This window comes from Danio rerio, chromosome 3, assembly GCF_052040795.2.
Source record: "Danio rerio strain M-AB ecotype USA chromosome 3, GRCz13ab, whole genome shotgun sequence".
Classification (NCBI taxonomy): domain Eukaryota; kingdom Metazoa; phylum Chordata; class Actinopteri; order Cypriniformes; family Danionidae; genus Danio; species Danio rerio.
This window is the reverse complement of record NC_141023.1, coordinates 36,851,372-36,864,515: the sequence shown is the minus strand read 5'-3', so window position 1 is coordinate 36,864,515 and position 13,144 is coordinate 36,851,372. Positions and strand designations below refer to the sequence as shown.

Below are 13,144 nucleotides of genomic sequence, written 5' to 3'. Positions count from 1 at the left end.
TTAAATATGCTTACAATGCTACAATTACTGCCACGAGATCCCAAGATTTTTGGGATTAAAAAAAAATTGTCAACACAACCTCACAGCAAATTGTAATTTAGTGGCTAATTTTTTGCAGCTATTTTGTATTATTTGTTATATCTTATTCAGACATTTTAGTATGATTTGCTCATCTCCCATTGAGAGGGTTTGGAGCTGGTTTTGGGGGCAGTTCTCCTTTAAATAATCGTTTTAATAAAAATGAAGTCAAATATATGTGTACACATTAGCCGATTTGCTGACAGTTCGTAGAATAGTTACATTTCCATGTGAGATCGGGCTGGAAAATGTCCGCAAAAATGAAGAATGCAAAAGAAAAGTAAGTTAGGAGCCAGAATTCAAACTATTTGTGTTTTTAATTGATTCTGAATCACAAGCATGCTCACTTAAGAGGGGAAAAACACAATGCAATGAAGGCTGACAATGTCAACAGATTTGAACTGCCTCGACTCTCTGTGCAAAAATAAAAAAATAGGACTTTGGATTGAGTTGACATGGAATGATAAATGTATTCAATATATTCAATATTACACTTTTACATTTTTGGTTTTCAAAAATATAATATTTAAAATATTATCTAGATATAAAGGAACATTCATAGTTAAAAATATTGTAACTGACTGAAGAAGACTAGGAAGCCTTTAAAAGTTCAAACTTGTCTTTTAACTTTAACTTTTGCCCAGACAAAGTAATCCTATAGCTCACCGAAACAACAACTTTTCCCATAATCCAGCCCCTTAAAGCCCCACATTGCACAACATAATCATACACGCATGCTACAATATTACCTACAAACCCCGACTGGATCAGTTGGCATTTCTGTCTGGATTTTGCATGTTCTTCCCTTGTTTACATGGGTTTCCTCCAGGTGCTCTGGTTTCCCCCGTAGTTCAAAGACATGTGCTATAGGTGAATTGATAAGCTATATCGGCCATAGTGTATGAGCTTGTGTGAATGCAAGATTGTATGGGTGTTTCTCAGTGTTGAGTTGCTGCTGGAAGAGTATCCACTGCGTAAAACATATGCTGGATAAGTAGGTGGTTCATTCCGCTGTGTTGGCCACTGATTAATAAAGGGACTGAGCCGAAAAAAATCAAGGAATGAATGAGTAAACTTTTCCACCATCTTTGTTTCAAATGTTCAACCGACATCGATCAACCCGATTTTCCTTACCATTGCAAAAAAAAAAAAAAACACCTGTATAAATGACAACCCACTAACAGGCTACTTCATATGTTAATTTGCTGCTTTAATTTATTTTTTAAATAAAGTAAAAGTGCTTCTAGATTGGCAGTTTACAGAGACAAGTTCATTGCCCCTTTTGATCACTTTGAATTTATTCAAATTAGCATTCAAGTCGAAACTCCGCAGCCCTGTTTGAGTGAATGTTTGAAGCCCATTTCTCAGTCGTGAGCAAAACTGTGGACAGAACATGTCAACTGCTCCCTGGAGTGTGTCCTTTTTACATTTACGTCAATGCGTCCATGTGCACAGACTAACAAGCTCCATCCCTGTAAGGCTCCAGTAAGTCCCAGAATACAAGAACAAAAAAGAACCCCGATGAGGACAGAAATATATATATATAAAGAAACGATGGATGAGTGCCTTAACGTAAAACAAAACAAGCTGCAGCATAAATCAAGTCAAAATTAATAGCCCCCCTTCGAATTTTTTTCTCTTTTTGAAATATTTTGCATGATGATTAACAGAGCAAGGAAATTTTTACAGTATGGCTGATAATATTTTGTCTTCTGGAGAAAGTCTTATTTGTTTTATTTCACTTGGAATAAAACCAGTTTTTAATTTTTTAAAAATCATTTTAAGGTCAAAATTATAAGCCGCTTTAAGCTATATTGTTTTTTAAAGTCTACAGATCAAACCATTGTTATACAATAACTTCCCTAATTACCCTGTAACCTGCCTAGTTAACCTAATTAACCTAAAAAAGCTTTTAAATGTCACTTTAAGCTGTATAGAAGTATCTTGAAAAAATCTAGTAAAATATTATTTACTATCATCATGACTAAGAGAAAATAAATCAGTTATTAGAAATGAGTTATTAAAACTATTATGTTCAAAAATGTGTTGAAAAAATCTTCTCTCTGTTAAACAGAAAATCACAAAAAAATAAAATAAACAGGGGGGCTAATAATTCAAGGGGACTAATAATTCTGACTTCAACTGTAAGTATAGTGACAAGCAGGTCTGTGCATTTATTCAAAATCGAATCGCAATGTCAATTTGAAACTTTGCAATTAGTTAATTGCAAGAAGCTGCAATATAAAATAGATATGTATAAACAAAATAATGGAAAACATCTGAGGCGACGTGCTTCAAAACCAATTCGCCATGCATCAGAAAATTAAACATGCTAGACTTTCTATGGTGTCGTAAGGCTTTACAGACATGGTATCAGTTGTCGTGAACTATGCCATTACACAAGAAGAAATGATTGAATCTTGTGTCACGACGCCCATTTATCGTTTACAACTCCCCACGACGTCAAGGAAATTTTTAAGAGCTGTCACAGAATTGTTGCCACGGCTTACAGATTATTGAGCTGAAGCTTCAATTAAATTATAAATCAAGTCGTAATCGCAATATCTGTCAAAAAAAATCGCAATTAGATATTTTCCCCAAATTGCACAGCACTAGTGACAAGCACATAAAAAATTATTAAATTATACGCAGGATGTAAGAAAAGAAAGTTAAAAAGAATAAAAGATACCGAGAGGCAACTAGGCAGAAAAAGAGATCTGTTAGATGATTGTGAGTTTCCTAGTGTTTGTGAATGAGGTGTTCAAAAGCTCTTCCTCTGCTCATTGTGGCTCAGTAAAGTATATGCGCTCGCTCAGAAGTGGCGGTGAAATCTGAATACAGTGTCATGTAATCCAATGTTATGCCAGTAGCTTTAGCTGGGCTGGGTGAAAGGAGTGAATAGGGTGAATTGAGCTCCCTGGAGTTGAATTACAGGCCGATGAAAAGAATGAGCGAGTGAGAAAGAGAGAGAATTGGGGCAATGAGTCTGGAGCCGCGCTCTTGGTTTCGTGCTAAACCTCCAAGGTTTGCTCTTGCTCCGAGCTGTTTGATTTGTCAGCGCGCCATTTTCGCTTTGAATGATTTCTGGCACATATCTATTTCTTTTTAACACCTCTTAGTATGAATGGTGTTTGCTTTTTCAGCTTTTGAAAAGTGTTTTTACAGTTAAATGTTTTGTCAGACAGATAATGTGCCGTTAAATTGTATTGCACCATTTGAGTGTAAGTGAATAACATCGGATGTGTTGTTGAGATGTTGGATTAGTCTGTATTTATAATAGAAAACAAACCCTTTCAGAAAAAGTGGAACATTTTTTGTTGTGTGTGTGATGGAGTGGATATGTTAATATTATTGAGCACGAAAAACAAACCAAATCTGAATGTTAAATGAGAGTAGAAGTTGCCAATTTATGAAACTGACTCCATTGAAAACAAATGCTGCCAATTACTCTTCAATGTTTTATTATTTAATATGACAAAACACATTTCACTGAAGTTGTTTTAGGTAATTGAAACTAAAATAATATTTGTCACTTGAAATTAAATTATATTCATATAATTTGTAACTTCCATATATATATCTATAAATATATTGGCATTTCTGGGGATAAGAGACATACTATCCTCCCACACTTTTTAAAAATCTTGTTTCTATTCCCTCTGGCTTTTAAAATGGCAAGCAGCAACAGATGACTTTAAAGGGCACCCATGATGAAAATCATCTTTTTGAAGCTGTTTAGACAACTGTGTGCAGGTATAGTGTGTCCACATTCATATTGGGCTGATATAAAGACAATAAGTCTCTTTTTTTATTCCCTGACATTAAAATAGGATCCAAATCTTTGCCATTTTGAGGCCCACTGCAATGTGACGTAGGAGTGGGGTTTCCCCACCCACCTAATTAATTGACAACCACGTATTAACATGTCTCCATAGTTATATATATATAATCATATCCCTAAGATAGGACTGCGCAAAGCAACTAGGATTAAAAAATCTGTTCAGCTATCTGTGTTCATCAATCATCATCAAAGGTGATCAAGAATGGGTTTTACAAGTTTAAAACCTTTTTAAAACAGTGCACATTTTTAATGAATTACAGCGATTGTATGATTTTTACTTTATCACCACTGCTGCATGTCAGTACAATTATAAAAAAAAGCTTCACTCCCAGTTTGTAGACGTTAAATCAGGTTTACTTTGTACATTAACATTACGGATATCCGTATGTGTGTGTGTGTGTGTGTGTGTGTGTGTGTGTGTGTGTGTGTGTGTGTGTGTGTGTGTGTGTGTGTGTGTGTGTGTGTGTGTGTGTGTGTGTGTGTGTGTGTGTGTGTGTGTGTGTGTGTGTGAACGTGTGTGTGAACGTGTGTGTGAACGTGTGTGTGTGAACTTTGTAACGGCATTGTCCCATTGAAAGACTTGAATTAACTCCACAACAAATACATCAAATAATCATTGGTAAGGTTCTTACTGTAGTATTTCTCACAAACCATATGTTAGATCTGCTTCCTTTTTGTCTGTCACTGTGCTGTTTATCTGACGCAGTCCCACAGGCACGTGGGAATGGTGGGTGGGTAGAACTAGCATTAAAGGCACAGGCCACAAAAACAGCTACAATGTGTTCAAAGCAGAAAAACCCAATGTTCAGAAAAGTATAACAAATAATCTGATGGGTGTTTTGAGCTGAATCTTTCTGGAGACACAAAAGGCTTATCTTAAGTATTGAAAAAGAGGTAAAATAGGTGCCCTTTAAATGTCAACATGAATGAAAAAAGGAGATCTGAGAGTTAGTTTATTTCTTATATTAGCTGTGCTCAGATATTATATTTTTTATATATTTGTATCATAATGTTGATGTTAGTCTAATGTTTAGGAATTTGTGGAATGTATTTTTTTATTAACTAAAGGTAATTGTTTAAGCATAAAAGACAATTAATAAAATATTGAGTAACATTTTCATATAATTTTCCTACATAGGTATTTTACTTATGTCTATCTGCATATGATTTTACAAGATAGTGATTCAGCACACACACTTTATATTTTATTTTACTTTTTAGGTCAGTTAAATTACATTTGTTTAATCAGCCTATTTTTTCCTCCATTTTGTATTTCCATAGTGCCTAAATATATGTAAATGCAAAATGGCATTAAAATTTAAACAATTTTACCCCACTTTAGCACCCATCCCCTACCCCACCCCCCAACACACACATTTTATATTATACATTTATAATATTAATATTATAGAAATAAATTGATTATAAGCTTGTGTGGAATGCTGTCTTGGGAGAAAGCCCTGAGTTCAAAAGACCATCAAGCTCAGGGCTACCTCCCATTTGCAGGGGGAGATTGAGCTCACGTGGATCTCAAGAACCACTACGCCTATTAGTGGCCAATAACAAATTGCTTTATGAGGAAAAATACAGTTGGCTAAGAACTTGACTATGGTGTTATTTTGGTTTGGTCAGTTTACTTACGCATGTCTTTGGATGGTGGTTGAAAACCAGGGAACCCGGAGAAAACCCACGTGAACATGGGGAAAACGCTGCACAGAAATGGCAATCAGTTCGGCACCGGAACCAGCGACTTTCTTGCTGTGAGGCAACAGTGCTAACCTCTAGGTTGCCGTGCTGCCTGATCTAAAATAATTTTTAAAAAAAGAAGGGGGGGGGGGGAACAAGGAGATTCTTCAAGACGAAGATGACTATGGTATGAAGACATTGCTTTTTTATAGTGGTTTAGGAATTGTCTGATTTCGGAATCGTGTATTAGCTAATGTGGGATTAGCCGTGATCAATCATAAGCACGTGATCCTCTCAAAATTAGTTTCATAAAAGAAGTTAAAAGTTAAATAAACTTTTTTTTTTATTATCATGATAGATCTATTATGAATGGACAATCAATATAAATCAGTATTTGATCTACTTGCTTGTTTTTTAAAAGCATATTTATTTCCGATCTAATACTGTATACATATGAGCATGTAACACTGTTTATTTAATCTCATTCCTCAAACAGGAACTCTAATAATTCACATAAGTTTACACGCATTGATGTATTCATAAAATCCTTATTTCTTTTCTTTCCACTTGTTTCAGAGAGAGATGGTTTACACGTCCCGTGACTCCTCACCTACTCGCCGCCTCAACACTCTCCCTTCCTCCAGCACTTCACACTCCTCCGGCTCCCCTTCCCGATCCCGTCTCTCCTACAGTGGAGGTCGCCCACCTTCGTTCGCCGGTCCGGGACACCCTCATCCCCAGGGCCCCCAGCATTCACAACACTCCCACCACCCATCACCCTCACACGGACAGGGTCAAGGCCTCACCCCATCCTCCTCCGCCATCCTGGAGCGGCGCGATGTCAAACCAGACGAGGAGATGTCTGGGAAAAACATGGTCCTTCTGAAGAACGAAGGTCTCTACGCTGACCCCTACAGTTTGATGCACGAGGGACGACTTAGTATAGCTTCCACTCAATCGCTGGCCACCATTGCTGACCCGTTCGGCTTCCCGGTTTCAGGAGGCCTATACCGCCGAGGTTCGGTTCGGTCGCTTAGCACATACTCAGCCGCAGCTCTACAAAACGACCTGGAGGACAGTCTGTATAAACCTGGAGGATCTCTGTACTCTGATGCCTACAGCAGCTCCACTTTAGGAATGGGTTTTCGGCTGCCACCTTCATCCCCGCAGAAGATACCAGACGTGCAGCTGCGCGACAGAGATTCGTTCACTGGATCTCCAAGCCGAGGGTCGCCAGTGAGGACCACCTTCAGAAAGGACTCGGCTTCGTCTTCTGTGTTTGTGGAGAGTCCTAAGTCTAGACCCAGCTCTAGTTCGGAACCGCTGGGAGATGGAAGTAAAGGAGCTGGATTCGGATCACCGCTCTCTGGAGGAGAGATCGACTCACGGTAAGCATTGATAAAAGTGTGTGCATATGTATTTAGGACAGGGTTTGTTGTGGTTCAGAGTAGTTGCTGAGACTTTTATTTCAGTTTGTTGATTTACTTTCTACTGAAACTTAATATCGAGTAGGGGTAGAGGCTTTCTTTTTGCGCATCATGCCCTTATAGCAAACTAACGGTAAGAGGGACATGGTTTATTCAATTAAAAATGTATCTTTCATTTCAGTTTAATATTATTTGTTTTGTTTCAAGTAATATCATTTAAGTTTAAAACTATAGTCAAGCATAAATGTTTTTGATTAGGAGCTCCACTGAGAAATATTTGTTTTGACAATTGTAAAAGTTTAAGGTTACTCACATAGTAATGTCCTGGCCCACAGCACCATAGCCTATGCATCATGGGAAATATATTAGAGTTAGTTTATGTGTTATATTTGTTAAAATACATAGGCTGTTTTGTTATCAATTTTATTTGCGTTTATGTTTGACTTGGCTTCTGTGATTTAAGCCCAATTTTTCATTTATTTATAAAATATTGGCCATCACCATCAACGAGGGTAGTGTGTAAAGGAAGCACCCTGGTGGTATGGTCCTGTTAAAGGCTGTTCATGTTCTGAGGTCAGAATAAAAAGGTTAACTGACAGTGCTGCCTATTACCTTCTTGATCTGTCAGACTGCTGACAACAGAGACACTCAGGGTTGTGCAGAGTGTTCTCATAGCTCCAGTTGCCCACATACAGCAATCATTACAATACACTGTACTTTCATGGACTTAAAAAATATTAAGGCAAATGATTTATTTTTTATTGGCTCAAATTAATTAATTTAGATGTGAAACATTACCAGTAAGTTTTTTTTTTTATTGGATGAATGAACATTTTATGGGAATTTGTTTTTTCTTTTAATTATTTTTATTAAAGCTATATCTTCTTGTTTAGAACAAAAAAAAAAGAATTTAAATAGTTTAATTTAATTGACTTTCTTTAACAAGACAAATATGCCTTGTACCAGGTTATTTAAAATTGTTCTCATGCAGATAGAAAATATTGTTTAAGGCAAATTATTTATTTTTCACTGGGTCAAGTGATAAAATTTAGATATGAACTATTACCCTAATTTATTTATTTGGATGAATGAAAGTTGTTTTATTTTCCAGGGAATATTGTTGATGATGCCATTAAACTGACATCATCATAAAAGGAGCACCACTTCAAACACAGAAGAAAATGGTTTTAATTGAAAATTTGCAAAACAAACTTAACTCATGCTGATTAATTGTTCACCTAAAGAAAAGCAATCTGCGCTGGATCTTCTAGCAAAATAGCCAATGTAAATTTAGATTATACACAGGCTTTAGAGTAAAGAGAAAGTAAAAGAAAAAGCAGTGGAAGCTTATTACCTGTTTTCATACAATAAGCAGCACATGATCTGTTCAGTTTTCAGTGGTCTATTTCCAGCATCAAAAGTTGTCAGAGCAGAGATCAAGGTCCCATAATATGGTTTGAAAAGCATGAATAAATGAAAAAAACACTTGTGAATCATGAGCTAGCGACAGTTTCTGTTCAAATAATCATATGCAGTCATATAACCAGAAACAAACATATATTTTGTAGTTATCTTATTCACTGGTACAGTAAATACACATTTTAATGACAACCAAGGAAAATCTGTTTAAGCAATCTAAAATAATGATAAAATATAATATAAATAATATAAACAGAACATTTATAGCTTTTGTTCAAATGATTGGTGTTATTTGTGAGATTATTAATGCTGCATTCTTTTGATTATGCCAGTAATATAGTCAGTAACTTTTTTTCAGTTTTAATATATTGTTATTTATTTTCTTAATTACAAAGCTGAATTATCTGTGGTAATTAATTCAGTCAGATGATCTTTAAATAAACACTCAGCGATGCAAACATTTGGTAAATATATCCTTGGTTAATAATATATGTTAATTAATAAAAGTTTAAATTTCAAACAAAAGAAAAAGAAATTAACTCTGAACTTTGAATGGGGGTGTAGTTTTAAATAAACCATTTTAACAAGCTATTCCACTGCCAATTATTATCTAAATTTAGCCTTTTAGACTGTTATCACTCAACTGAATGGGCATTATTAGTGGTTATCAGCTGATAGATATGAGCCAGTAGGGGCATTCTGCACCTACTGGTATAGGCTTAGAAGGCTGTTATCCTCCATCCACATGGTTAATAAGCTATAGATCGTATACAGCTGTGGTCAAAAATGAATGAGAATTATTTATATAATTTGTTAAATTTTCCATTCATTGTATTTTATTAACGACTACCACTACCCCAATCCTAAACACAACCGTCACAGTAATGTAAAAACAGATCTGGAGTCTTTTCTATTAGTGTAGCTGATTAACCATGTGAATGGATGATAACAGCCTTCTGAGCCTACCTGCGCAGAAGGCCCCTACTGACTCATTTCTATCAGCTGATAACCACTGATAACATCCATTCCATCGAGTAATAACATTTAAAGCGGGTGCTAAATCTCTGAAATATATTTGTTTAAAACAGAAATAAGAAGGCGCAACTATCCTTGAAGAAAATTAATTTTACAAAAATATTACAGAGAGTTAACTTTATTTGTTTATTTTGACTAGGAATGATTATTATTTGTTACTTTTGTAAAATACCACAATGCATGACTTCCTGTACCCATTCTTCGAGACCTATCTTTAGATACATATTTGTTTAGGAACACTTTGTGGATACACTTCAACCAAGATACTTCAAAATACTTTTTTATTTTTCCTATTCAAGCTTTTTCTGACACTGACCCAAATGCATTATTTGGGACGGTCTGGGATGATGTGCCATTTTTGAAAAGGACATCGAGTTCTTCTTAACCCGTCCTGAACAGATCTTCTAAAAGTTTTTATTCTGCTGTAAGCAGCTGGCCCTAGACAATCTATGGTTTGAAAAATAGTTTTGTCATATTATCTGTCAGTAACCTAATATCTTTGCTTTTTGGTAGACCAGACAGGAAATTTGCGTGTAGTATTGTATAGACAGTTTGAGTTAAAAAGCATAGTAAACAACTTCAAAAAGCCCACACTTATGCGTTGTATGTTTGTGATGTTAGCAGGGATCGTATGGAGGCAATGGAGAAGCAGATAGCCAGTCTGACTGGACTGGTCCAGAGTGTCCTGACTCGAGCTCCAGACAGTGACAGCACGTAAGACCACATCCACACAGAGTTTAATCAACCCTCATGACATTGACAAAACTCACCTATGCAGTAAAAGCCAAATCACTCATACCATCATATATGCCATCACAGTCACATACGGTAGTATAAAAGCAATTGTACACGGTACACACTATTAGTTAGTTTTTAGTTTTAGTAATTATTGCATGCAACATCAATCAACATCAATCAACATTTTATGTATTTACACTATAAAAATCATTCAGAATATGTTCTCTCTGTAAGCACTGATGTACAAACATGACCCACACTAACTCTTATGTGTATGTCAGACAACTCTACATAAGACAGTGTACCGTGGGACATGCTCTTAACACTAAAATGATTGTTTACATAATGTATTCTACCATTTCACACCTTCTTGCTGTGTTTAGCATGGTACCATGTTGCTATCCTGTGAAAATATCCTGTTTGCTGTGCAGCCATTGGCTTCTTCTGCTTCATAAGCTTGCTAAATGTCTTCTCTTGATGAATGTTAAGTGCTTGCACTGAAATTGTGTGTGCCGGTGGTATTTTTTGTCCTGCGATGGCCGTGAGTGTCTTTGATGTTGCTGGGCATTTATTGTCATTCACATTTGATGTGAGTCATTCATGTCACCTGTGGTATTTTAATCAAAGGAATTTAATTTAATTTGGACCGTTACTTTCAAAAGAATGTGTTAAGTAGAGATTTAAAGAAATATTTCACTCTAAAATGAAAACTACCCCATAATTTACTCACGCTGAAGCCATTCTCTCTGTATTTAACTTTCTTCTGTCAGACCAACACATTGAAGAAGTTTAAAATATTATCCTGGCTCTTCCATGCCTGCTCTTCCTCTGGATATTCCAACTGTGTTGGGTAGTCTGCATTTTTCTAAGCTTCCAAAAACACATATGCTGCCAGGGGGGTCATTCATATGAAGTGGATCAGGCTTGTAACTGACTGAGGGGACTGGTTCAGAGTGTTTTTGAGTGCTAATGTCCACACAGTGTTTAGCATAATTGAGTACACCCCATTTTGAAAATGAATATTTTGATCCATTTCTCAGTGAATATAGGCAATCTAGTTTTGTGCATTTAACAAAACGGATTTATTAAACAGATATATTTATTAAAATAATATTTTAGTCACCAAACATATTTAGAAATTGAAAGATAATACAATTAAATTCAAGCTAAATATTGCAAACATTAAATTTCACAAAATTTCAGCAAAATGTTTACTTTTTTGCTTTTCTTGATATTTCCTCTTTTTAAAATTAAAATTTAATATTTTTCTATTACATATAATTTTGGGTGTACTAGTTTTTGGACCGTTATTGTAAGTTATTTTGTTAGATAAGCTCTAGATTTGGCTTCAGTACTGACTAATCTATATGCACACAAATGGTATTGTATATCTTCCTAATAAAATTATAAAAAATAAGTCCAACTACTCCAGCTGTATTGGTCTAAAAGAAGACAGTTAAGGATGGCTTGAGATTAAGTAAGTTACCGGGTAACTTTCCCCATCATTTATGAGTGAACAATTATTTTAAGAATAAATTCATTGTATAAAGAGTTAAGAAGTAGATAGAATTTTTACTTAGATTTAGAAAGGTTTTGTGTGTCTGATGCAAATCATGTTGATAGGGTAGTTTTTGTAGTTTATGAATAGCATAGTTACACAAAATGTGTATTTAAGAGCTTGTTAATGAGGATTTAAATTTTATTTATGCTTGCATTTTTGACAGCTGGTGTAAAAAGGGCTTAAAGATACTGTTAAGCAAAAGTTCAGGCCAGTCATGTGCGTGTTTTAGTTGTTTCTGATTATAAAGCTTGCTCAGAAGTTTGTTAAGGTCTGCTAAAGCTTACTATTCTTTTGGGTTGTACCAGTTACTGTAGCTAAGTTAATAAACTGTCAATCAGTGGTCTTGGGTCAGTAAGATTTTTAAACACCTGAAGTCTTGTATGCACACCAAGGCAGAAAAATCACAAAATGTTAATGCAATTGTAAAGTAATTACTTTCTGTTATAGTACATTTTCAAATATTATGCAATATTACAATATTACAGTATTACATAATATGATTACACCATTACATAAGTCAAAAGTGCTCCAAGATCCTTTAGAAATCATTATAATTAGCAGATTTGTGGATTCTAAATTTAAAACCTGTTACACTGTATATGATATGGTTGACAATTTTATTTTAAAATTAAAATAAGTTTCAGCTGTTTTATCTTTTTTTAAGTTACACAAGATTTAAAGGGATAGTCTCCCAAAAACATAAACATCATTTACTCTTCCTTCAATGGGCTATATGCACAGCTAATGTTTTTCAGCCAACGGTATACAGCTAGCACAAAAACTAAACAAAATACAGAGGTAAAATGCATTGTCATATTTTAAAGAAATGGAAGGGGCAAAAAAAAAAAATTCATGCAGTGCTTGTCCGGTCTGAGACCCACTTTACATCAAATATCTATTAGGCAGATCTTAAACGTGGTGATTTTGTAATGGAAAGCCGTCGGGCTGGCTGGCTAAAAAATAAAAGTCTGTGAATTTACCCCATTGTTAAAAATCTACTTCAGTTTCTTTCTTTTTTTGAACACAAAAGAAGATGTTTTGGAAACTGCTGGTAGCTGGCATCCGTTGACTTGCATAATATTTTTTTTCTTTATGAAAGTTGATGGGGACCATCAACCAGCATTCTTCAAAATATGTCCTTTTGTGTTTAAAAGAAGAAAAGAACTAATAAAGATTTAAAACCACATGAAGGGAAGAATCAATTAGGTCATTTTTATTTTTTGGGTTCACAATCCTTTAAAGTAGATTTTTTAAGGTCAGTTTAATGCAAGTTAATTTTATTTAACATAAATATTTCCTTCACAGTGTATCGGTGATAAAGAATATGCTTTTGTATTCCTTTAATTAATGAAATGTTCA

The 13,144-nt window shown here is 35.1% G+C and overlaps 1 protein-coding gene across 57 annotated transcripts in view; it reads left to right on the top strand.

The window, feature by feature from the left end:
• Positions 1-13,144, top strand: part of srcin1a (SRC kinase signaling inhibitor 1a) — a 243,469-nt gene that overhangs the window by 164,673 nt on the left and 65,652 nt on the right. For 38 of the 57 annotated variants that reach the window (XM_087243088.1, XM_087243086.1, XM_087243080.1 and 35 more), the window contains 2 exons: positions 6,182-6,993; positions 10,108-10,200. In XM_087243088.1, coding sequence (XP_087099214.1) covers positions 6,182-6,993; positions 10,108-10,200 — 905 coding nt within the window. The remainder of the gene's footprint in view (positions 1-6,181; positions 6,994-10,107; positions 10,201-13,144) is intronic. The other 19 variants (XM_087243089.1, XM_087243071.1, XM_087243087.1 and 16 more) reach the window with 1 other exon arrangement.